Source organism: Onychostoma macrolepis, chromosome 06, assembly GCF_012432095.1.
Source record: "Onychostoma macrolepis isolate SWU-2019 chromosome 06, ASM1243209v1, whole genome shotgun sequence".
Classification (NCBI taxonomy): domain Eukaryota; kingdom Metazoa; phylum Chordata; class Actinopteri; order Cypriniformes; family Cyprinidae; genus Onychostoma; species Onychostoma macrolepis.
The window spans coordinates 28599832-28627132 of NC_081160.1; the positions used below are offsets into that span (position 1 = coordinate 28599832).

General features: G+C 35.2%; 3 protein-coding genes across 3 annotated transcripts; 2 read left to right on the forward strand and 1 right to left on the reverse strand.

Moving 5' to 3' along the window:
- Positions 1-3240: 3240 nt before the first annotated feature.
- LOC131541842 (cytochrome c1, heme protein, mitochondrial) lies at positions 3241-8363 on the forward strand. The gene is made up of 7 exons (XM_058777814.1): positions 3241-3398; positions 4723-4913; positions 6329-6455; positions 6743-6900; positions 7032-7192; positions 7732-7832; positions 8034-8363. The coding sequence occupies exons 1-7, from the start codon at positions 3318-3320 to the stop codon at positions 8136-8138; spliced, it is 924 nt and encodes a 307-aa protein (XP_058633797.1). The 5' UTR covers positions 3241-3317; the 3' UTR covers positions 8139-8363.
- Positions 8364-9643: 1280 nt separating this feature from the next.
- Positions 9644-18752, forward strand: ergic3 (ERGIC and golgi 3). Its single transcript, XM_058780044.1, is given in 15 exon segments — positions 9644-9816; positions 10116-10186; positions 10371-10458; positions 10869-10988; positions 11407-11500; positions 12200-12222; positions 12225-12364; positions 12458-12515; positions 13771-13785; positions 14119-14150; positions 14236-14332; positions 16094-16158; positions 16422-16558; positions 16702-16757; positions 17898-18752. Coding segments are annotated over 15 exon segments (1164 nt in total). The 5' UTR covers positions 9644-9728; the 3' UTR covers positions 17978-18752.
- Positions 14354-15796, reverse strand: romo1 (reactive oxygen species modulator 1). Its single transcript, XM_058780045.1, has 3 exons — positions 15637-15796; positions 14942-15072; positions 14354-14813 (listed from the first exon to the last, which is right to left on the reverse strand). Exons 2-3 carry the CDS (start codon positions 15070-15072, stop codon positions 14705-14707), a joined length of 240 nt encoding a protein of 79 aa, XP_058636028.1. The 5' UTR covers positions 15637-15796; the 3' UTR covers positions 14354-14704.
- Positions 18753-27301: the final 8549 nt, after the last annotated feature.

Sequence of the window (27301 nt, forward strand, 5' to 3'; positions counted from 1 at the left end):
TTTAGAGACTAGAGGACAATGGGATCTTGGACCACGATGTGTCCATGACTGGCCAGAGCTGCTTATTTCTGTTATGAAGTGTTTTTACCATTACAATTTGCTTAAGGCAAGCTTTTGGAAAAAGTCTAATATTAGAAGTTTATAGAGGTTTAATAACAGTTTTAAGGCATTCCATGTTCCAAATTTTACATCTTTTTAAAAATTGTTTATTAAATTATTTTGCTATGTTTATTAAGTTCAATTTTACATTTTTGACTTCATTACATGGTTTTCATTATTTTTGCTGCCAGAAATCTGACATTTTTTAAAATAAATTATTTAAAATAATATAAGATTTCTGTGTTATATGATTGTATTTAACATTCCATATGTTAAATATATAGGCTACTAGTTTTTTTTTTTGACTTTTTCATTTGACTATTTCTAACCCAAAACATAGTGTCCCAGATTTGAGCATGAGCTGTCCCACATTACAAATTCTTAAACGATTTGGCACAAGGAGCACTAATTGGCTATATGTGCCATTTCCCCTTTTAATTACAATATCTGAAAAATTTCTTCAGATTTAGATAGGGGAACATCTAGGGGATTTCATAATGATATAACATTTTGATATATTGTTTTGGCTTCCTATTGAAATATGATGCACAAGTCAAAATTGCAAAAGGTGTCCCACATTACCCTAATCCACCCTATTGACTGTTTAGGGCTCTCTGGAGCTGGACAGCTGTCTGTGCACACTTGTTGCACACTGCCATCTACAGGAATTATCGCGCAATTACAATAGTTAAAAAACAAAAACGGTTTCCACGCCAGAGAGGGATATACAGGTGCTGGTCATATAATTAGAATATCATCAAAAAGTTGATTTATTTCACTAATTCCATTCAAAAAGTGAAACTTGTATATTATATTCATTCATTACACACAGACTGATATATTTCAAATGTTTATTTCTTTTAATTTTGATGATTAGAGCTTACAGCTCATGAAAGTCAAAAATCAGTATCTCAAAATATTAGAATATTTACATTTGAGTTTGAATAAATGACCATCCCTACAGTATAAATTCTGGGTATCTCTTGTTCTTTGAAACCACAATAATGGGGAAGACTGCTGACTTGGCAATGATCCAGAAGACGAACATTGACACCCTCCACAAAGAGGGTAAGTCACAGAAGGTCATTACTGAAAGGTGTGGCTGTTTACAGAGTGCTTTATCAAAGCATATTAAATGCAAAGTTGACTGGAAGGAAGAATTTGGGTAGGAAAAGGTGCACAAGCAACAGGGATGACTGCAAGCTTGAGAATACAGTCAAGCAAAGCCGATTCAAACACTTGGGAGAGCTTCACAAGGAGAACTGAAGCTGGAGTCAGGGCATCAAGAGTCACCACGCTCAGGCGTCTTCAGGAAAAGGGCTACCAAGCCACTTCTGAACCAGAGACAACGTCAGAAGCATCTTAACTGGGCTGTGGAGAAAAAGAACTGGACTGTTGCTCAGTGGTCCAAAGTCCTCTTTTCAGATGAAAGTAAATTTTACATTTCATTTGGAAATCAAGGTCCCAGAGTCTGAAGGAAGAGTGGAGGCACAGAATCCATGTTGCTTGAAGTCCAGTGTGAAGTTTCCACAGTCAGTGATGATTTGGGCTGCCATGTCATCTGCTGGTGTTGGTCCACTGTGTTTTCTGATGCCCACAGTCAACGCAGCCATCTACCAGGAAATTTTAGAGCACTTCATGCTTCCTTCTGTTGACAAGCTTTATGGAGATGCTGATTTCATTTTCCAGCAGGACTTGGCACCTGCCCACACTGCCAAAGGTACCAAAAGCTGGTTCAATGACCATAGTGTTACTGTGCTTGATTGGCCAGCAAACTCGCTGACCTGAACCCCATAGAGAATCTATGGGGTATTGTCAAGAGGAAGATGAGAGACACCAGACCCAACAATGCAGATGAGCTGAAGGCCACTATCAGAGCAACCTGGGCTCTCATAACACCTGAGCAGTGCCACAGACTGATCGACTCCATGCCACGCCGCATTGCTGCAGTAATTCAGGCAAAAGGAGCCCCAACTAAGTATTGAGTGCTGTACATGCTCATACTTTTCATTTCCATACTTTTCAGTTGGCCAAGATTTCTAAAAATCCTTTCTTTGTATTGGTCTTAAGTAATATTCTAATATTTTGAGATACTGATTTTTGACTTTCATGAGCTATAAGCTCTAATCATCAAAATTAAAAGAAATAAACATTTTAAATATATCAGTCTGTGTGTAATGAATGAATATAATATACAAGTTTCACTATTTGAACGGAATTAGTGAAATAAATCAACTTTTTGATGATATTCTAATTATATGACCACCTGTAGATAAATTATAGATGTTACAAATTTGTTTCATATGTTTTGTCATTGATTATATTAGGTTACAATTAAAAAAATAATAATAATAAAAATGATATAAGATAAGATAAATAAAAAATAAAATAATAAAAATATAATAAACATAAATTAAATTAAATAAATGCAAATGTCATGTTTATTTAATTATATAAATAAAATGTTATTTTTTGCTATAATTAAATACATAACATTTAAATGTACTTAAAACTTAAATGATTTTAAATTAAACTTTGAACTTAAATCAGGGTTTTAAACTGTACCTCGACAAACTTTGGTAACAGGGCTTTAAAAAAATGCCAATTTTCATTTCAAATAGAAAACAACAAAAACAGATTAACTGATATTTAGTTTAACCTTCTGGCTGTACATTAATTCCATCTGACACCATCACTTTATCATGGTAAAATGTTCACCTTGCTAGCAAATATAAGGCCTCAAGTTCAAACCCAGTAAGTAATGAACTCAGCAAAAGTAGCAAAGTTTGTCAGTGGATGTATATTTGGCGTGAGGCGCATTTTGTGTTGTGATTTGCTACCTTGAATAGATATGTGCAGCACTTATATCCTCCATCCAAAAATGTATGGCAGACGCTTGGTTTCTTCCAGCACCGCCTTTAACATCTTTTGTGTGCTGTTAAACACACCTCCAGCCTCTAAGTGGCGCTATACAAAAAACAAACAAATACACTCTCGCGTCAAATCTAACGCTTTTAAAATGAAATACCGCATCAGTTGAGCACAATAAAAACACTTTACTCTAATTACATTACATATATTCTCCATAATTATAAAATATAATGTTAAATAACATAATGTATACGTTTTATAACACCTTGTGTAATTTTCAGGGAAGGGAGGGGGGCAGTTTCGCTTTCATCCGGTGGAAGCGTCTTTCTATCAGCAGAGTCAAGAACATGGCGGCGCTCCGTGTGGTCGTGTTCTCCGGCACTGGGAGAACCCTCCTGAACACATCCAAAACCATTCATACTCCACGGGTATGGACACATATTGTCTTTTCTTACTCATTTGCTTGATTTTCACATTTTGGAGTGTGAAGGACGCAAATAGACGCTTTTTTTCGCCGGCATATCCCGGCGTCTCTTACAGTGTATCTCGTACAGCAAGGTCACAGCAGCTGTGGCTCTTATTACATTCGCATCATGATATTTGTTGTTTTATATTAGTGTCATAGCACATTAACTGTCTAATAAGGAGGATAATTTGTAAGAAGGCATGTGTATTTGGATTAAAAAGCACTTTGGAGTCTAATAACTGATGCGAGCTGCCGTTCCTTGAGTTTATCCCGGGAGGTGAGGCGAGGTGACATCCAAGGCTTATAATACATTATTAATCCTCGTGGTTTTAACAGAACATGTCAACTATTTCTGTTTGTTTGGCATATGATATGATCTCTACAAATAATTTAAGTATAAACTGTATTGTTAGCATCGTTTAAGTCAAATGTTGAATTGGAAAGTGAATTTGAATGTCATAACGTCCAAGTACTTGTTTTAATGACAGCAACATTTGAGTTGGCATAAACTCCAGGTTTGTGTAAAACCAGATGACCAGTGACATCTGGCATTATTTGAGGATATTACTGATGCTATTTATTTATTTTTTGGTCAGTCTGTATTTTGCACAAAGAATTTAACTTGGTAAAAGTGACAGGTTTGCTTATTTGATTAGTGACCTAGATATCATACAAACGTTTTTCAGAATCTTAACACATCATTTACAGGTTTAAATGTACATTTTTAATGTGGTCCCAAATTTTTGTACTCTACCATATTTGTAATATAAGTTAATAGAACTTTAACGGCTGTCATTCACCCTCAGACAACACATAATTACCAAGTTAAGTCTGTCATAACTTAAATATATTGGGTTTCTTCTGTGTGTATGTGTATATGTATGTGTATATATGTGTATATATATGTGCATGTGTGCGTATGTGTATGCATATATATAGTAGAAACTTAATTTCCTGTAAAGCTGCTTTGCAACGATTGTATCGTAAAAAGCGCTATACAAATAAACTTGAATTGAATTTGTCATTATATGTATGTTTTAATGTTTGTTTGGTTTTTTTGGACATGACTGCTTGTTACTACTTTGGAGTGCCATATAAATTCATTTGTATATGATTATGGTAATAGTTCAGCTTCCCATCTAATTGCAATATGCACATTGTCCCTTCATATATTTAATGTGTGCATGTTGGGATGACGCTCATCATGTTTGTGCAACAATCAGCTGTATATAAGCAGAGTTATCCATCACTAAAAGTAATTCTAGCCAACAATTTTTGCTTTTTAGGCCAACATGTCATTCGCTAGCCTGCCGAGGGGAAGGAAGATAGCCCTGACCACGATTGGAGTGCTGTCGACTGGAGGAGCGGGGCTGGCTCTGATGCTGCAGCAGTCAGTCAAGGCCTCTGATTTGGAGCTGCACCCACCGTCATACCCCTGGAGCCACAACGGCTTGCTGTCCTCCCTCGACCATGCCAGGTACCTTAAAGGATAGAAAACATTCTTAACTCTATACAGCCTACTGTGTCATATTTGATATGCATATTTATAAGACCTCTAAATGATCGACATCATTGAAACTGTTTAAAAAAAAACCTGTTGGACACAATCTACTACATGCCATCTGTTGTCTGATTGATAGCTCACACTGTTTTTTTTTTTAACAAGGAAAAGGTCTCCTCATATATTTGTAAAAATGTCCACCTTTAAGTCATGTTACATGTGAATTTTTATTGATTTTTATAAAGTAATTGTAAGAATAGCTTTTAGGTTTATGTAGGGCTGGATGATATGGCCAAAATTGATATCACGATATACATTTTGAAATATTTACCATTTTAAAATAACTGTTTTCTATTTGAAAATATTTTAAAATGCAAGTTATTCCTGTGATTTCAAAGCTGAATTTTTAGCATAATTTCTCCAGTCACATGATCCTTCAGAAATCATTCTAATATTGTGATTTGCTGCTCAAAAAACATTTCTTATTATGTTGAAAACAGCAGAGTAGAATCTGATTCTCTGCCAGTAGGAGGCGCTTTGAGAGCGGTAGAACCAGCGGTTTCCCCAGTGATGATGGCTGTAATCTAAGAAGCACCGCTCATGAACACTACTTTATCAGATAAAATGAAAATAACATTAAAACTATTCTGAAAACAGTATGTTCCCTTCAGAGATACATTCATATAAATCACCTGCTTTTTGTCAAAGTCAAACGCCACAAATAAATCAATGTATGGGAAACACTGGTAATGTGTATCGAAATATCGGAAATGTGTTTAAAAATCATTGCGATACATATTGATATTGAATTATTGTCCAGCCCTAGGTTTATGTAAGAACATTTACTGGACAGAAGAAACTTGGGTGTACTTGATTATTCGTACGTCATTTTATTAAAAATCATGTTAAAATGTCTATATCAAATATGATACACCAGGCTTTTGAGGAAAGTTTATTTGTAAAATTTGGATAAAAATCTTATTCTCCATATTCTTCCATATTCTCACTGTCATATATGAGCCAAAAAATCCTGATGTATCAAATATGATACTCAATGAAAGTAAAGCAGATTTTGTCTAAAGATTCAATAAACTGCTCCATTAAAAAAAAAAAAAAAAAAAAATTTTTAGATAAATATAGTTAGGCGTGTTAGTATTATCTCATTTCTCTCCTACTGGAGTAAAAGTGATGGTTTCCCTCACTCGCCCTTATATTCTGATATAATTATTATACATTGCATATTCACAACAGGATATTTATTTCAGTGCAATAAATATTTGTTCTTATTGACAACCTATAGGAGGAAGTATGCATATAAATGGCCAGTAGATCAAATTATAGGTATCAAAATATTCTGAGTTAACCAATCTTATAATGGCTTTGTTTTTCAGTATTCGTCGTGGGTATCAGGTGTATAAGCAGGTGTGCTCGGCCTGTCACAGTATGGAGTATTTGGCCTTCCGTAACTTGGTAGGAGTGTCACACACAGAGGCAGAGGTCAAGACCCTGGCTGAAGAGGTCAGTTTTCTTAAGATGTTAACCTAAACACAACTACAAAATAATTCTCATTGCTCTGCTGTGCTTGTTAGGGCACAGCAATACAATAAAAACCACCGCCTTCGCAACATCCTGGCAATTGTGGTGGCAGATTTTACACAGAGAAGCAAGCACCACTAACATTTTCTCTTGGAAAATGAAATGGCGTAGGGTCAGAGGGATTTTGTTAATGGGATGGTCAACTTATTATCTTTGACAAACATCTGTACTGTGTGCTTTGTCTGTAATGTTAATATTCTGTTATGCAGATTGAAGTTGTGGATGGTCCTGATGACAGTGGAGAGATGTTCACCCGACCAGGAAAACTCTCAGATTACTTCCCCAAACCCTATGGAAACCCCGAGGCCGCCCGTGCTGCTAACAATGGCGCTCTGCCCCCCGACCTCAGCTATATTGTCAGTGCCAGGTAATGAATTACTTTTGATCAGGTGCGAAAGTCATTATTATTTTACACTTTAAAAAAAAAATCGTCACACATTTCTGACATCTAAATTGCCACAAGCATTACTAAAGTTATAAACTCTCTCTCTCACTCAGGCATGGAGGGGAAGATTACGTGTTTTCTCTCCTGACCGGTTACTGTGAGCCTCCAGCTGGTGTGTCTGTGAGGGAGGGCCTTTATTACAACCCTTATTTCCCTGGCCAGGCCATTGGTATGGCACCACCCATCTACAATGAGGTGCTGGAGTTTGAAGATGGTGAGTTTTTAATGTTTTCTTTTATTATTACTCCTTTTTACACACACATTCATTATTCTTCTAGGACTGTCAACAGATCAATCTTATGTTTCTTACATAATCTGTTTACATAAAAAATGTTTCTTACAATCTTATGCTGCTTACCTAATTCAATTAATTTTTCTTTTTTGCCTTTCTATGTTTCGTACATTTATTTTGAATTTGTTTAGTTCATTTTGGTGGAAAGGAGGGAATATAACAAGATTTGTCAGCCCACCGATGGCATTCTCATAAACGGTTTATTTTACTCATGGGTTAGATTTCATGCTTTCTGAGCTTTGATTATAGTTAAATTCTGTGACATAAATGATGTAAATGTTTTGTTAATCATCCTATCTAATTTGATTTGCCTATAAATTAGAAAGTTGAATGGCTAAATATAAATGGGAGCATCTACTGGATTATATGCATTTATGAGGTAATACAACTAAAGGACATGAAGTAACTTGAAGTATGACATGCCATAGGTCAGATTTTAATAACTCGCTTCTCCTCCATAGGAACCCCTGCCACCATGAGCCAGGTTGCTAAAGATGTCTGTACTTTCCTGAGGTGGGCGGCCGAGCCAGAACATGACCAACGTAAACGTATGGGACTGAAGGTTTGTATTTTTCTTTTTCATCTCTACCAGTTTTTTTCAGATGTTGGTGGAAAGTTAGATTTATGTAGTGCCCTTTAGGGAATTGCAATACTAAATGCCCACAACAGAAAAGCAAAATTTGCATGTAGAGATGTTGCATCTCTCATTAAAGCACCATCACAAAAAAAAAAGTGTTTTTTTTCCCTCTGATTCTCTCTGCAGTTGTTGATGGGCGCTTCCATACTTGTTCCCTTGGTCTACTACCTGAAGAGGCACAGGTGGTCTGTGATGAAGAGCAGAAAGATCGCCTACAGGCCTCCCAAATAAAGCCAAACTGCTGCCTTCACCAGGCCTTGACACAACGTAAAAACCTGATTCACGATTGTCCGATCTTTTTCAGAATGAGCATTGCTTCAAGATAAGGTTGCTGTCATCACTAACCGCTGGACATCCTTTCAAATAGGTGTCCTTGCTCCTAAATGACTTGGGGGGAGTGGGACCGGAGACAACCTTTATGATGTTTTACTGTAAAATAAATATTATCTAAATGAATTATTTGTGGTTGTTTTTAAGGGGCATGTGCAGAGGCGAAAATCAAAAATTCATTTGCAACCACCTTGTGCTTTGTGAGATCTGTCCTTGCAGTAGGTTGTCTACACTTTGTTGTGTAAATATTTAATAAAAGCGGTATACCTTAATGACCTCTTATAACAAATCTGGCAGTTTGTGACCTGATTCTTTCTGTTTGTTCATTTAGATTTATTTGTTTAGTTGGTGCTTTTTATCCACAGCAACCTAAACAAACCTAAAGCCATTCATCAAAAATGACAGTAACATCAGATGAACTGTGATTTTTTTTTTTTTTTTTGTAATATACCAGCTTTGGAATTTTATAAGAACCGATACCGTTAGTTTAGATGTGTATAAATGCAGTAAATCAACTACAATAGCTGTTTTCTGGGATTTCCTGAAGGTTGAGAGGCACCATAAAGCAGAACATTATTATTATTATTTTTTTAATAGCCATTCCTTCATAATTGTTTTAAATGTTTTTATAACTTTCTCTAGATCTAGTACATGCACAGGTATCACATTCATCTTCATAACTGCAGAGCTAATTTGCTATTTTAGACTTGAAGTCACTAATATTTATCAAGAGAACACTGGGTAAATAATAAGATAATTGTAAATAATGCCTGAACTGAAACAACAATAGTGTAAAATAATATTCTTAAATTTGACAATGTAACACAGCAGAAAATACTGGAATGAAGGAGGTACAAAACATAAGCATTTACAACTTAATATATCTACATTTTTTCACTTAAAATATTGAGCAAAGAAAGTGAGAATGTAGTATGCATATATATATATATATATGTATTATATATATATGAAGTGTCTGCATGTGTATGTATGTATATATATATATACACACATACACACAATTAGGGGTCAGTCCAAAATTCCAAAATCAGATTACATTTACAAAAGTAAATCAATTTAACACCACAAAATGTGTATATGATATCATTATCTATACATTTAATTAAAGCCATGTTGCATGGTTATATTTTGTGCAGATCTACATTTTGTCTGTAATTACATGGGTGTGTCAAAAGTTAAATGGCTAATATATAAATAATATATTAAAGAGGCCTCAAAACCCACGTTAATGTATAATACAAACATTTTAATAAAAAAGTTTTTATAATGATAAGGAATTATAAAATAAAATGTTTTTTCCAGTGTAGATATTTCAGAAATCTACCACTAGAGGGTCAACACGTCGGAGACGCTCCAGCTACGCGGTGGAATCTGATTGGCTGAGAGGATTCCATCACTTCCTTGGTGTACCGGAAATGGGTCATTGGAAATCGAAGTGACGGCTAGCTTTACCGCCGCACGAGAGTGAGAATGGATGCGTTAAATAAACTTAAACAATTTGACGCTTATCCGAAAACTCTAGAGGACTTTAGGATCAAAACATGCGGAGGAGCCACGGGTGAGTGATACAGATCCACCGGGAGCAGCAGCAGTGCTTGAGCGCCATTCATACACAGGCTCGTGGGGAGAAAGCAGTGCTGAACAGGCTAATTAACATAAAGTCGTAAAATATGCACATATAATTACATATTGAAATGACACGAAAATGAACATAGTTTGAATGGAAAGTGTCACTGGGGCGCATAAATTCTAAACTGTATGAGATAAGAGTCATGTTTAATGTGACTGTGATTTAAATGCCATGTAAATCAGTCTTTAGGAAGTTGTTTCAAATTCACATGTTTGTTCACTTTACAGTGACCATCATCAGTGGACTTATCATGTTGATTCTGTTCTTCTCTGAACTACAGTATTATCTAACTAAGGAGGTGGGTGAATGATTTAACACAACCTTGTGCTGCATAATATATTTGCGATTCAATCTCATGACATCTGTTGAGTCTATAATGTGTGTATATATTTTTTCTTAACAGTACTATTGTGCGTTTTTAGAGCTGCTCATAAAATTTCGATGGAATATATTTGAGTTCTGGCTTTGATGTCACCTCTTAGGTCCATCCTGAGCTATTTGTAGACACTTCCAGAGGAGACAAACTAAGAATCAACATTGATGTTATATTTCCACATATGCCTTGTGCCTGTAAGTAAACATTTTGTTCTGATTTATCTTTTGCATAATTTGTAGATAAAAGTTACTGTCGTGTTGTTTATAATATACTAAAACCATATAAGATAAATTAAATAAAATTTAATATGAATCGGGCTTGATTTAAAGAGTTGTAAAATGAAAGAAGGTACTATACTGTGAAATATTTTTAAATTTCGAATGACCACAAAATGTCTGGACACACTGCAATCTACACATGTTATGACAAGCAAATTTTCCATGTCACATCACCACAAAAACTTGATGTAGTCATAAAAAAAGCAAACTGATACTTACCTAATTGAAGATGGTGTCTTCATGATATTTACTCGAACTGTTTGAGGTTATTTTCTCTGGGTGCATGGGTTGTTGAGTTGTTTACACTTGTGATTTTGTTTTCTTAGATTTGAGCATTGATGCCATGGATGTAGCAGGAGAACAGCAACTAGATGTGGAGCATAACCTATTTAAACAGAGACTCGACAAAGAGGGCCAGCCAGTCACAGGAGAGGCTGAAAAACACGGTCAGCGTCATCATATCAAGCTGATATTCTTGGTTTCTGACATACTGCTGAAAGAAATGTACATTATATCATTCCTGTAAGATGCTTATGAAGTGATTTAATTTGAAGCTTAAATGTTGCATTAATGCATTTAAGTTTAACTCTTTCCACACACGCTGAAAATACTTTAAGGAATAATTCAGGCATAAATGAAAGTTTAAAAAAGAGAGAAATATGGCCAGTTTTATACTTTTATGGTGCTTGTTTTGCGCCCTTCGTGAACTTCAAAATAACAGAATTCTTCAAAAACAAAATCATTAAACACTCAAATAAATGTAATGTCTAAAATAAAATCTAATAATTAAAATTGTAAATAAAAGTAGGATAAATACAAACATAATTTGAATATACGCATTGATTGGACTTTTTTTCTGTGCAGATTTGGGGAAAGATGAGGAAGGGGTGTTTGACCCCAGCACGCTGGATCCTGACCGCTGCGAGAGCTGTTATGGAGCTGAGACGGAAGATTTAAAGTGAGTTTCACCTGATCATGCACTACCGCCACAAACAGAGCAGCAGAGGTTTCCTGATGGGGAAGCTGCTGGTAGAACAGGTCTGTCTGCTGGCATGAAACCAGTTCTGAAAGCTATTATTACGATCCGGTAAATCGACAGGTGCTTACATAGTCAAAATAGCTCACATTTGTAACCACCTGGCTGAATGAAAGTGGAGGAGATTAATTGGAAGTTTAAAATTCCTTCAGGGCCTCTGTATTCACACTTATTTTGTTGCAAGTAAGAGCCCTGTAGCCAGATGAACTGTCAGTCAACCATTCAAATTACACCTTCAATAGAAATGTATTTGAGACATTTTAATGTGACGTGTAAATGGCAGTCTGTGTTGTTGTAGTATTATGTATATACAATTAGTATTTATTATTTTGTTTTTAAGTTTTACTAATGTTATGTGCTTTTGTCATGTTATTTTTTTTATGTTTCTATTTAACTTTTTAATTTATATTTATTTTAATTTTTGTACTTCAAACATATTTTATTTCAGTTAGTTGCCAAGGCAGTATTTCTAATTTTAAGTTTTATTATAAGTAACAAAAACAATTATAAATAGTTTTAGGTCACCGTAACATTACTTTTGATCAGCGCCTGATGTTAATAGCAGCTGTATATAGGACTAAAGAGTTTGTGATTTTAAGACACTAACTGGTTGTTCTGCAGGTGTTGTAATACCTGTGATGATGTGCGGAGGCGTACCGGCGGCGTGGCTGGGCTTTTAAGACCCCTGACACCATTGAGCAGTGTAAGAGAGAGGGCTTCAGCCAGAAGATGCAGGAACAGAAGAATGAGGGATGTCAAGTCTACGGCTTTCTGGAGGTCAATAAGGTAATATGCAGCCCTGTGAATCAGTATTTTTATTAGGTTCAAGTATATTCTATTAAAAAAAAAAAAAAAAAAATGTCCTATTTCTTTCTTCAGGTGGCAGGAAATTTCCATTTTGCCCCCGGAAAGAGCTTCCAGCAGTCTCATGTACATGGTAAAGACTTGGGTGTAGTTGTTAAGTATGAATCGAACACAAACCAAAGCTCTTAGGTCTGATGCAGAGGCATGTTTATTCGTTTTAGCCCAGTAACCCTTTTAAGGACTAGACCCTTTGTGTTCTCTCAAAAATCTAAATTGAAACAGCTTTTATATTAAGCATATGTGCCAATATGCGTCGGACCTGAAAGATTTATTTGTCTGCATGTAGTTAGATGCTTCATGTAGCCTCTCATTTCTTAGTATGCAAAGACGTACAGTATATCACAGAAGTGAGTACACCCCTCACATTTTTGTAAATATTTTATTATATCTTTTCATGTGACAACACTGAAGAAATGACACTTTGCTACAATGTAAAGTAGTGAGTGTACAGCTTGTATAACAGTGTAAATTTGCTGTCCCCTCAAAATAACTCAACACACAGCCATTAATGTCTAGACCGCTGGCCACAAAATTGAACTCACTACTTTACATTGTAGCAAAGTGTCATTTCTTCAGTGTTATCACACGGAAATGTATAAAATATTTACAAAAATGTGAGGGGTGTACTCACTTCTGTGAGATACTGTACATGGTGAGCCATTCAGTGCTGTCTTGAGATCTGCATTTGTATTTATGTAGAGAAATACACAATGCATGTCTTGCATGTTGCTTTTTTCTGCCTGCTTTCTCAAAACCGTTCATCAGTCCATGCACCTGTGAATCTGTAGTTTAAATCAATTTAAATTCTGTTTTATATTGACAAGTTGCCTTGTTTCTGGGCTGATGAACAGTTTCTTATTGCCGTTGTTTATGCAAGTATGCCTTTAAGATCTAATGATTTCCTCTATGCATTCATTACCTTGTGGTGTTAATCATTGATGCTGTAAATCAAAGCTGTTTTATTAATGAAATGTTTTTTGGGAAATCTGGGTTTTTAACTTTGGGACAAAAGCTCACAATCTTTCTAAGTAACAAGGTACAGAACTAACACCAGTTATGCTTGGTCATGCATAGGCTATTCTTCCGATGGCTGAAGTGCATATACAGTATTTATTAATACACCTTTACAGACCCTGGGTTCAATGCCAAACAATAGGCCAATAGTCATTTCAATAGGAAAAAAAAAGAGATTATAATTTGGCAATTACCATTTTACTCTAGTATTGGAATGAGCTTGAAAGGGCCTGTGGTTGTCACAAATTCCTCTTGAAAACTTTCCTTTCCAAAAACAAAACCCATTTAGTGACTATTTTCTCTTCTTTCTGCAGTGCATGCTGTGGAAAGTAAGTTGATCTTTTATATTTTAATGAATCTTTATAGCAAGACAAGTTAGAATTTACCTTGTTACTACATCAGTAATTCTGCTTTTCTCTGCACATAATTTGAGATTTAGACTTAACCAATAGTCAACTTGTGATTTGACGTTGCAGTGGCTTTAAAGCGTCAGTTAATTTGTCACGATTCTCATCAGCAAGTGCATCTGTGACCACTTAACATAATATGCTCTGCCTTTGTTTGAAATTAAAGGCTAATTAAATTCACTTAAGAAAGATGCATTTACAAATTTTGCATCTCTAAGAACATTAATTTTGTTATTTGATTCCTTTTATTTTCAGTTCATGATCTGCAGAGCTTTGGACTAGACAATGTGAGTTGCTTCACTTCTTTCCAATAATTGATCTGCCACTGCCCACGATATTAGACCTAACAGAATTTGTTTGGTATAACCGCAGATCAACATGACACATTTCATCAAACATCTTTCATTCGGCAAAGACTATCCAGGAATTATCAACCCTTTAGATGGTACTAATGTAGCAGCACCTCAAGGTAAGTGCATGTCATTTCTTTTTCATGCCTCAAGTAAAAATCAGTATTTCAAAGAATGGCTGAGAACAGATTTTTCCAGAATTAAAGAGCCCTTCTTTATCTTCTCCATGGTCATTTCATTGTCAGCAGAAAGGTTACTGCTAAAGGTCAATCCCACGTAGCTGACTTTAACCTATTCTGCTGGACACCGATGAAAAGGAAGGTTGTCCTCAAATTGTCATAATTAAATCTTAGATTGAACCCAAGATTTAGAGAATTTTTTTAATCAGTTTTTATTGACACCTGTGTCCTTGAATGTGGGTATGATAACAAAGGGATGAATCTAGAAATGGTTCACAGTCCTATAATTTCAGAAGTGGCATTAGTGTGATCTCAGCAGCGGATACCCATCCCAATGGCCATGAAGGTTCCAAACGTGCCACCGCTTTGCATCATGGTCTTCCCAACTCCACCCATCAACTCTCGACCCCTCATGCCGATCCTGGATAAAACATAACAGTCACTATTAAAACTGATTTTCTGCCAGAGTACCAGTTGCAGTTAATGTTACCAAATAATAATAATAATATAATTATAAATAATCCTAAAAGTGACAGCTTTTGCTAATACCGGAGACAGGAGAATGTTCCAAACATGGCACCTGCAGCCATGCCCACGGCAAAACCCATCATGAAGCCCATCTTGACTCTGTCAAAGCAGCTGGGCTGCGTCTGTCCATACGGTCCTACTGTAACGGGCATCTAGAAAGAGGACAATACTTTCTTAGTTTGCCTTTCGTTATTTAGTAACATGCAATAAAAAATGTGTGTATATACATAACACATATATATATATATATATATAAATACGTGTATAAAAAAAAATTTTCATTGTAAACTGTTTTATTTATATGCACCAAATTAGTTTAATTAAAAGTTTTATACACTCTCTCTCTCTCATATATATATATATATATATATATATATATTTTTATTTTATTAAAAACTTTGATGTTTGGCTTGTTGCTTGTAGCTATCCTGTCTAGGTAACGTTAGGTGGCTCACTAGAGTTTTACTCAAACCACACACCTGCGTGTTATATAAATGAAAGGTAATTACATAAGCAATTTAACTGAAATTGGCTTATTTATGAGGTTTAAATAAAAATTACGGTTCAATTAAAACATATAACACTGAATTTATTGCACGTGAGTCGTTTATTTCGTTAAATGTCATCAAGGTCTCTGGCCTTGAACAAACTCCGCCGAGCACTGTAACGTTCGCAACGACAAATTATTGGATAATATATGAAGAAAGTATGCTTACCTTGTACAAATCGCTATATGAGTGTCTCTATTAGTTAGTTTTCTGAGAAAATTGTCCAATGTTTGCTATAGGACTGTTTCACACGGACGCCATTACTTGAGAGGAAGTGGTTGGTGTTAAAGTACAAGCGGAGAATGTAGGGTTGTGAAGCGCTGCAGCGCCATCTAGCGGTAGAGCCAATCACGTGCTTAGACCGGAGATCCGCGTGCCCCTAGCGGTGAATAATGAAACTGCAGGCGGTTTGTGATGATTGTTCTTTTAAATATATTAACATCAAACAGCCACTTCTATAATATCTTATACAAAAAGGAATTTTTAGATTCATAATATAAATTTTATAAAAAAAATAAAAATAAACACATGGCTTAGATGTGTCAAAAAAAACATTGTTCTTACTGACACAAAACATTGAGATCCTGAATGTTAGATTGACCTTTGCACTCTTTGCTCTTTACAGCATCAATGATGTACCAGTATTTTGTGAAAATTGTCCCAACGATATATGTAAAAGGAGATGGAGAGGTAAGAGAGCTGAGCTAAAAAAAATGAGTAAAACTGTGGTTACTTGGTATTAGCACTTGTAGTATCTACTAGTACCTTAGTGACAATAACTGAACTAGTAACAACTGTATAGCTGCAAATTATGGTTGTCATGGTAATCTTTTATAAGTATTTTGATTAAGAAGAGGAGAATGTTTAAAACTCTTTAGCATGCTTAAATTATTATCTTTGAATTGTTTAGACCTGAGTGATAAAAGAAACCATGCTTTTGTCTTTTACTTTAGGTTGTTAAAACAAACCAGTTTTCAGTAACAAGACATGAGAAAGTAGCCAACGGGCTGATTGGAGATCAGGGTTTACCTGGGGTGTTTGTGCTTTATGAGCTGTCTCCGATGATGGTCAAATTCACGGAGAAGCAGAGGTACGTCTCAGTAAACGAACTGTTTTTGTTTTTAACTTTTCATTTAATTACATAACATACTTTGAGTGAAAGAAACAGTCTAATGTAATGTGTGGTGCATGCTGAAATGATTTTGATATATTTTTGCACGCTTTTGTCCGCAGGTCTTTCACTCATTTCCTAACAGGAGTTTGTGCTATTATAGGAGGTGTTTTCACAGGTGAGATTCCATCCTGTGTTTTGTACCTCGGTGGTTTTCACAGAAATGTACTGTGTGTACAGAACGAAAGAATGTAGACTGTAAACCTCCTTTTACTGCTTGTTTTTACTGTGGTGGTAGCATTTTGAACATTTACATGCTCAGAGACGTCCTCCACATCATGTGCATGAGAAGTGTATAAAATCCAGCCAAACTGTTTCCAATTCAGCAACTGTAACGTTCAGAAAGGCACAGTCACAAGATTCCACACGCTTCACTGAATTTGTTTCTCGTGATCTTAAAAACCTTTTGATCTACAGACTTGAGCTTAAATGCTAAAGATTAGTTTTTGTAAATATAAAGTATTTTTAATGGCTAAGTCAGCCCAGATGATAAAAAAAAAAGCAGTCAACAAGTGTCCAGCATGTATGTGAACACCTTTAATTCTCTCGGAAAAACATAATGAAGTTAAGTAAAGCCAACTTCTAAAAGCTATAATAGTTCTGCATGATTTGAGGGGAAAGTGTGTAATTTTTTTTATTTATTTATTTTTATATAATGGTGACTGTGATTTTTAAAATGCATTGTTTTAAGGATTCAGGTTTGCTGTGCTTGATTGTAAGGCTGCCCAGTTTGATGAAATATTTTGTGATTGCATATTAATATGGCTGTAGAATAATTGTTGTGGTTTAATCATCATAATTATTATTTAATATTTTTGTTTAATAATAATACTTGTTACATAAGATATTAAATAAGAAATATTACTATTTTAATACTTCACTATAAAAATTCAAGATAAAAATGTAATAAAGCCATTTTTTTACAATATACAAGCTATAATATAATGTAATTTAGCATTTTTGTCACTAATTATACGCTACATATATATTTATTTAATTAACTTGCAGCCATCCTATAAACATACTGTGATTTAGGTTTTATTTTGATAAAATGTTCAGACCTAAGAAGTAGTATTATTTATTAGTATTTGTGTCATTTAATAATCCTCATACTTTCATTTGTGTAATTTCATTGTTGATGACTTTACGGTGTACAACGTGAATGCAACACGCAAGCAGCAGTCTCCTGGGATGTGTTAACGCCAGATGTAGATGAGCTCACTATCTCACCTAGTCCGTTTCTCTCCTGTTCCTGCAGTTGCTGGACTCATTGATTCTTTGATATACCACTCAGCAAGAGCCATACAGAAGAAGATCGAGCTGGGTAAAGCATCCTAGCACCACAGGGACACCGGGTGCATGACTGTGTCTGGAAACCTCTGTGTTTTAAAGGGAAGATGCCACAATGAAAGTCCCCAGACTGTTTCTTGTTGTGGCCACAGAGCAGTATCCGTCGACACGGGCCCCTCGCACACAAGCACAGGAACCGCACAAGGACCTGTGACCATGACACTGGCCGGCTGTATTTTGGAGGATCGTACGAACGTTCGCATTAGCAGTACGCCGATGCAAAAGTTGTTTACCTCTGCAAATCAAAGCTTTCTTTCTCAGATCTTGGCCTTTATTTGTCCTTTATGAATCACTCGTTGGTTGATTTGAAAATTGTTGTCTTACCCGATCGCGAAACCAGTGTTTTCCTGCCTGTCATACACTGTCAGAATTTGGCAGACTAAACCAGCAGTTTTAACAGTCGTTTGAATGAGTTTGGGTCCCTACAGAAGAATCAGAAGCAGCAGCCTTTGTCCAACTGGAAAAGACACAAGCAAACTCAACAGGAATCCTGTTCTGTCGTCAAGCACACAAACTCCATACGGAAACGCAGAGACTGCAGTCTGTACAGATGTCTGTTTTTTTTGTAATTGCACCTTTAACTCTAAATTCAGGGGCTGGGGTGTGTGTTTGCGAGTGTATGTGTGTGTTTGCAGATGGGTGTTTGGTATGAGAGAGTTCTCGTCATGTTTTGTTGCCAGTTTATCTTGTGTGTGGGAAAAATGTATTTATATTTTGATTGTTCAAAGCAGTTTTTAAAATGAGAAATAAATGTAACACTGAACTTCAGTGACTGTTTTCTTGTGAATAAGCGACTGTTGAATTGGAACCTACTGTAAATTCAGAACTGGAGAACAGAAGGAATGCACAACAGTGATGCTTGTGCTTAGTTTTTATTTAATTATCATTTTTATTGATTTATAGAAACAAAGCCTACATAGATGGAGAGGCTGTGTTGGAAACTGCATACTACTCTTATTATTTTATGCATATTTCTGTATAAGGTGATTTTAGCGTGTTAATTTTAGCATCTCTTACTAAACTGATTATTTAATTGGACAGCCATGGCATTTTTACCCAGAATTACATTTAGAAATAACGCTCTTTACTTCCAAGATAATAACTTTTAGTGTCTTACTTTGCCAAAAATGCAGTATACTATACTTGTGTATCTACTGTGTTAAATTTAACATCTCTTACTAAACTGATTATTTAATCGGACAGAAAAAAATTAAAATTTTTGCACAAAATTAGATTAAAAAAACAAAAATGATGCTCTTTATTTCCGAGATGATAATTTTGTAAGTGTATGCTTAATCATAGTTTATTAAATCGTCGAAATATGCAGTACTGTACTGTATCCCACAATGCAATGCTCTGGGATTGATTTCTAATGAACTGAAATCAATATGAACCACTGTTTTGATCATCTCCTATACACATTCTTAATTGCCAAAAAGACATAATGATACACAGTTGTACTTAAAAGCAAAATAACTTTTTATTTCCTTGATTTATTATTAAACAAATAACGTACTTCATCTGACAAGAAGTAACTTACTACTTTTTGAATTTTTCTGTTGCATAATGTGCAGTAGTGTGTACAACACGTTATTTAGTACAGTAATATCATTGAGAACACAGTCTTGCTATTTCCTGAGGATGAGCTTGTTCTGAATTAAAGGTCATTCTCTGTTAGCAGACAGTCTTTTGCTGTGTATTAATTATTTCATGTGACTGATCCACTGACCTTTTTGTCTAAATTTTCTCCTCAGAACAAAGAGCTGACTGTTTGACGGAAAACTAATTTAAACTAAGTAATATGGACCACCAGGTGGAGCTCTTGTATTCTTAAAAATGCACAAGAATCTCAAAACGACTATTATTTTTTGTCTTCCTTTTTTTTCTTTTTTTTTTAGATAAAATGGGGAACACGTTTATAGAGAGCTGAACACACTGCCATGAGTAATTTCCGGGAAGTGTGTCACAACTGCCTTTGTGCTGAAACATAACTAGTAAAGAAAGCGATTTTAGCTCGTTTAATTGGTGTAGCGGTGTTATGAGACGTCCAGACTAAATCTTTAGGGACTTTTGTCTAATTCATTCCATATGGAAATGTTTCCAGACGTTTGTTTCCTGACTCTGACTGGAATTTAGTCATACTTGCCTGCTTACTGCATACTAGTTTTTAATAAGACCATGTGAATGCGTATGCTATGTGAATGACAACGTTTTAAAACAGTAATATGCTACATGTCACACGACCATATTACTTTGTTTGTTTAATTTATCTAGTTGTCTTTTTTAAAAGAAAAATATTGTCCCTTTTTAATGAATCAAGATGTTGAAAATCACATCTGATATGACTTCCAGCTCATGCATCATGCAGAAAATTGAAAGTCAATTTGATTGCATTGCATTGTGGGATACAGTACACAGTGCAGTATGTGGTTGTAGGCTACACATCAAAATTCTAATGTATTGATTTTAGCATCTCTTAATAAAATGATTATTTTACAGGACAGCAAAAATGGTGTTTTACAGCGACAAATTTTTTTTTTTTTTTTTTTACAGCGATGATCATTCTCAGTGTATTACAGAACTGAAATATGCAGTATATAACCAGAGGATGTTGTGTATAATGTAATATATCCCACAATGCAATTCTCTGGACTCTGTTCCATGCATACAGAAAGCTATGAAAAATTGCAGAAAAAAATTGCAGAAATATTAAGAGAAGTAGGCTATGTTAGTATGCAACAGTTCCGTTGCACAAATTTGATTGTTCAGAACAACAGAACTCTTGCTTATGTGTGATATTGCTTAGTTGCATTTATTGCCAGTCTATCTGTTGGAGCGTTTTCCGCATATTAAGAAATAAGGAAGATCTGAAAATTTTGTGCAACATGGGAAAGACTTGACAGTTTGCAAACTCTGCAAAACCGAGCCGAACTCTAATATTAGATGTTCTGTGCAACACCATGATTCACTGTCTGATGAGACTGATATTGGAGGACTGGAACGTTGTGAAACATGAAGGGCAGGAAGGAAAGAAAGGAAAAAGAGGAACAGATGACAGAAAGAACAAAAGGAACCTGTTGAGGATTTGAGTTTTGGAGGATTAGACTTTTCTGTTTGAGGATTTTTTTTTTTTTTTTGTTAAACAAATCAAATGTCTATTGTTATTAAAATGATTTGACCCCTTTATTCAGAGGTAGAAGATGTGATATTGATTTCTGATATACTCGATGTTTTTACACATCAAACCTTTTCGACTCTTAATAGTACGCTTGGAAATAAACCTTTAACATAGAAGGTATTTAAAGAACATGTACTGGTATTATTTTACACCAGATATATACCTTGTGCATTTCACAAATACAAATAAAATATTTGTAAAAATAAATTGTGAAATGCACAAGGTTTCCTACATGGCTATGTTAAAAAATATAAATATATAATATATTTGCTAGTTGCCAATTGCAAATTTATGTGTATGTTGAGCAAAAGGATTTGGAAAAGCTACATGGGTCCTAATCCCTATGAATAATGAATTAATCAGACAGACAGAGATAGCGTTAATTGCTGAGTGTGCACTAAACGCTGGCTGTTGGTCACGTGTCAATCCATGAAACTAGATCAGCATAGTATACCCATCAATGATGATGGAGCAGAAGGAGAAATTAAACTGCATTTAGAGTGTTGCATGACTTCTCGGTTCGTTTGTAATCTGCAGCTAATCTGCCATATATATTTATACAGCCGAGCTTTGACATGCAGATCAGTAGAGTCGAAAACAAAGAGAGAAACTTCACAGCTTATGCAGCCACGGTTTATGCTAATGCATAGCTTATTGATTGCTCGTGTGCCTCCCGGGGTGTTGAGGAAACTAAGGAGACATCTAGTCTTTGCATAGAGGACTTGGAGAGACAACAGGCCTCGCTTGGTCTGAAGTGATTAGTTATGCGCATAGGACAGAAGTTAGTGAGCAGTTAGTCCTGACGAGTCTTAGCATGCCTCGGCCGATGGGACATCTGTTACTACAGATCCATCATTCACTGTCACTTCACACACACACCCTGCATTTGTTTCAAATGCCCATCCATCTTTTTTTGAGCAATAGTGATTACAGCCCAATTGACTGTTGAGTTGATAGGTGGGGATCATGAAACCTACGCTATGAAACGATAAAACATAACAACAGAATAGAGTCTTTATGATCCCCTAACTGTAAGGTTATGGGGATGCATCTGTTTTATACAAATGCCAGTTTCCACCATGGAATAAAAATCATACAGTTCAGACTTTTCTTCTCAGATCTGTGCAATTCTGAGAAATAGAAGTCAGAATTGCAAGAAAAGGGTCAGAATTGTGAGATTTAAAGTCGCATGTACCTTTAATTTATTTTCTGTGGTGGAAACAAGCTTCCATAATTTTGCATTCTTTTTTTTAAATATATTTTGCTTTTAAGGCAAGACACCACAGGCGAATTAGGGTATGGATCTCACCATACTTACTGAGGTGTTCAAGCCGAGTATATGTTGTTATGATTAAATATGCACATGAAGCATTCTCTGATTAAATATGCACCAATTTGTATACAATTTGCAACGTATAAAGCCAGTTTTATTTTATTTTATTTTTGCATTGTGAGATGCACAAGGTTTCCTACAAAGATTAAGTGTAATAAATAGATAAAGTGTAATCAAATAAACATTTAAATAATAAGTACTGTGGATGTTTTTTCATCCACTAGTCTGAAAGAAGACATGCTATGGAAGCAAAATAGTCTAAAATCTCAAAAATGACCGATGCATAAAAAATCAACGGTTTTGCCTGCAGTGTCTGACAGCAACATCTTGAAGAACATCTTGTGCTTCAAAGGAAACAAAAACATCTGACCATCTGTATAAGAGTCGCATGATCAATGTCAAATTTGCATATTAGGTTGGTGGGCTTGAAATAGTGCAGAAAATATTCATTATTCATAGTACAAAAATGATGTAAAACATATGGCAAAAGTTTTAGAGCTTGGGAATGGGAAGGGCATGTCGATAGCCATGCTAAATTTAGTTCTATTTCCAAGGAACGCACATAAAATGTATCCTGTGAATTTGACTGTAAATTGCTTTGGAGAAGTGCCTGCCAGTGTAATATGTCATGTCCATACAACAAGTTAAAAAGGTATAGAGGACACCAGTTCTAAGAGACCTCACTCATCAGTCAGCATAATGTGTTGTAATCTAGGGTAGAAGTGAAAACAGTTATGCAAGTCACATAGGGAGCTGAACATGAGAAGAGCTTGTACTGCTAGACATCATGACGCAATCCAAATTAATGTAAATCTGCGCTGATCGTCCATTGACCATTATGGATTTTTTTTTTTTTTTTTGCATCGGATTGCAGTTTGATGTTATTTAGAGGTATATTGTGATTTTAATTTTTGAGTATATGCATACTTTCAGTATGAATGTGAATACAACAAGTTCTTAAGAAAAAAGAATGGGTTCAGAAAAGAAAATCTTCAGAAAATATCTGTAAGCCAATATTGTAAAAATGAATGAATGAATGAATAAATAAATACAAATAAAAATGCATAACAATAACAAAACATTTTAAGAAAACATTTGAAATAATAATGTTTGCTTCTCCATTATTACGTTTCAAACAACCTGATTTAAATGGACCATATTGAGATATATAATGGATCATTTACCACAAATTCTATGTAATGTAAATTATATAACAAGTCATTAGGGAAATTAGGGTTTCTGCAAGTTATGAAAGAAAATTTAAGGAATAATTTAAAGAGAACACAAAAGCTCAATATGTACTGTAAATATAAACATTTTCTGTGAAATTGATCAAAATGAAGTGAGCTTATAATTAAAGAAGAATAAATATCTCCCAATAGGCTCAATAAAAAACTATTAAAAGGGATGTTTTAATTCTTATCTTGTAGAATCTCACTTAATTTTGCTACATTTTTCAAGATTGCATTTTACATTTGCATCTCAAGTAAGTGATTTAAGGATGTTTAAACTATTTGAAAAAATAAATACTGAGGGAAGATATACATTTCTTCTAACGCATGCAACATTTAATGCCATGACATGAATTTAAGTCTTTCTGTTCTGATTGAAGAAACATTTTAGGCAATTAAAATGTGGAAGAGTGAATTAAGACCTGCAGAAACCCTGAAAATCAACTCTGGTCGCCATTCACTTCCATTAGAAATGGAAAAGATATAAATATAAATATCTTTTTTGTGTGTGTTCCACTGTTCCTTTAACATACATGCAGCATGAGCAGTCTTGTGATTTTAAGAATGGAGAATTTGGAACAGCACCAAGTTTAGCATATAAAGACAGCGGACAGTGAGACATTGTTTCTGAGAAGTGGCTTCGAGAGCCTGCGATGAATGGATGGTTCAGTGGACGCCGGTGGCACGCGTGGCTTCGGGTTGCGGGTCAGTTGTGGCCACCAACTGCTATAGGGGCATGTGTGCCAACTCTCTACCCTACATGGCCAGCAGGAACGGATGTGCTTTGCAATGTTCTGCTGATACAGGACCTCTTTGGCATCTGCCGTGGCTTTGCAGTGTCGGTTGTACTCTGTGGTACTCTTTCTGAGTACAGTCTAAATTTGGAGGTACTATGGTGATGCCCTCTCTCATTCTACCTCTCTTATTTCACTCCACTTTAAATCGAGTTCCCTCCCGCTGCATATTTCCTCTTGCTGCACCGCTTTTCCTCTACACAGTCCGGCATTATATCCTGAGTTCTTAGAAAACATACTGGTGTAAAGGTCAAGGAAGAGACTGAAAAACAGATCATCCCCTGTACGTTCCCCTAATGAGGGAGCCATTTGAGGCTTGTTTTTACTGCTTTGCTCGTCCTTTGGTCATGTTAGGACATCTGTACTGTTTGAAATCTTTAATTTGGTCAAAAATGGTCAGGTTATGTGGTTAAACCTTGAAAGAATGTTATAATTACCAAGGAATTAAAGTGGGAATAGCTGTAGCCGGGATGACCTTGGTTTGGACTGTCTGCCGCACACATATGCCTACAGATTGGGACATTGTTTCAGGGCTTGCATTAGAACACTGTCAGATGGGGAGACTCCCTGCTAAAAAAAACCCAGATGTTTCTTATAGAGACGTGTGCGTGTGCGTGCATCTGTTTTTCATTCGAACACTGAGCTCCTTCTGTTCTTCTGATCGTCTTCTTACTGGATGGATGTGTGTGTGAGTGTGTGACATTTTGCATTCAAAATGTTTGCACAAGGAACCACTCGTGCTCAAATCAATGATTTATGTCTGTTAGAATCTGTGTTTTTTTTTTACTTTTCTTTATTTTATGACTCATGTTTGGCAGGATGTGATGATTAGTGGTTGCTAAGGCAATATTGTTCATATTTAGGGTTAATGATTTGAACAAACCACTAACCCTAAACTATGGTACGCAACTCTCTCCAGACTTTTCTACATTGTCAGACTTACAATTGACCATTTTTGTGTTGTAGTCAATAAAATTGATGAATATATATATTTTTAGAATTAATTCAGGTATGCTTAGAAATCCTAATTTTATATAAAAGCAAAAATATATTTTTGAACTATTTTTTTATTTTTATTATTTCATTTAAAAGCAACACTGCTGTGCAACAGCAACTTCACACTGATTTGTTTTTTGACATATACTGTACCTGTTCACATTGCATAACATCCAAGTACAAAGTGTCCTAGAGGAAGGAAAATGTCAATTCAAATATGTCAAAAAAGTATGTATTGCAAAAGTAACGTTCATAGCTGTTGTACTGGCTGATTCCCCACCACTTGAGGGGCCCCATAAAGTTTAACTGTTGGTGGTATGCGGTCACATTGACAGAGCATCAAAAGCAGAAGTGAAACCTGTCATGTGTTCTCAGGGCAGAGAGAGTAACAGTAAAGACTGGTCATTTCTTTGAAACTTATCAATGAACACTTTCAGTTTTACTCAACCTGCTGTATCGCTCTTTTAAACATCATGAGGTTTATATCTTACGGCTAGCACTAATAACATCTGAGATGAAATCAATCTGTGACTTTTAAAGTATTAAATATTGTTTTTACAGTAGTATATTAATAGTTAACATCAACTACGAATGTACAGCATTTAGTAATCTTAGTTCATGTCCTTTTCTATATATGCGAAAACATGTTTACTTTAGTATTTTTGTGAATTAACAATAATCAAGGAAAATATGAACCTATAAAATGCATACCTTAAATGCAAAGTATGTGACTTTGGATAAATTCTTTTGTGAAATGCATAAATATTAATATATAAATATAAACCAAGACAACTAAATGATTAAATATAAATTCTGTGTAAAATTTAGCTTATTGTTAGTTATTAGTTTTAGATTAATCGCATCCAAATAAACGTTTTTGTTTATACACTATATTGCCAAAAGTATTGGGTCACCCCCTTCTGATGAATAGGTTTGACTACGAGTAATTTCCGTGAGTACAAATCTTAATGTTTAAGCATGTAATGATATTCTAGGGAATTGTGTGCTTCTAATTTTAAAGCAACGGTTTGGACAGGACCCTTTTCTGTTCTAACATGACAATGCCTCTGTGTATAAGGCAAGGTTCAAAAAGAAATGATTGACTCAGTCAGTGTGGAAGAACTTGACTGGTCTGCAGAAAGCCAAGTCCTAATCCCAGCTGAACACCTCTGGTGTGACTTTAAATGCAGATCTTGAGCCAAAAACTCTTTACCAAACACCAATGACTTGTACATATGGGTACCGTCATTTTAGACACTTCCAAAACTGTTGCGACAGAGATGGAAATACAACTTTTAAATACATTAATTATGTTTCCATCTTTGTTGCCACAGTTTTGGAAGTGCCTTTTTCTGTTCTAAAGAAGGGGGTGTCCCAATACGTTTGTCCATATAGTGTATGTACAAGTCATTGGTGTTTGGTAGATGTTATACATCATCAAATGATTAAATAAACTTTCCATTGATGTATGGTTTGTTAGGATCAGACAATATTTGTCTGAAATACAACTATTTGAAATTCAGGAATCTGAGGGTGCAAAAAAATCTAAATAATGAGAAAATCACCTTTAAAGTTGTCCAAATGAAGTTCTTAGCAATGCATATTACTAATCAAAAATGAAGTTTTGATATATTTATGGTAAGAAATTTACAAAATATCTTCATGGAACATGATCTTTACTTAATATCCTAATGATTTTTGGCATAAAAGAAAAATCGATAATTTTGACCCATACAGTGTATTTTTGGCTATTGCTACAAATATACCCCAGCGACTTAA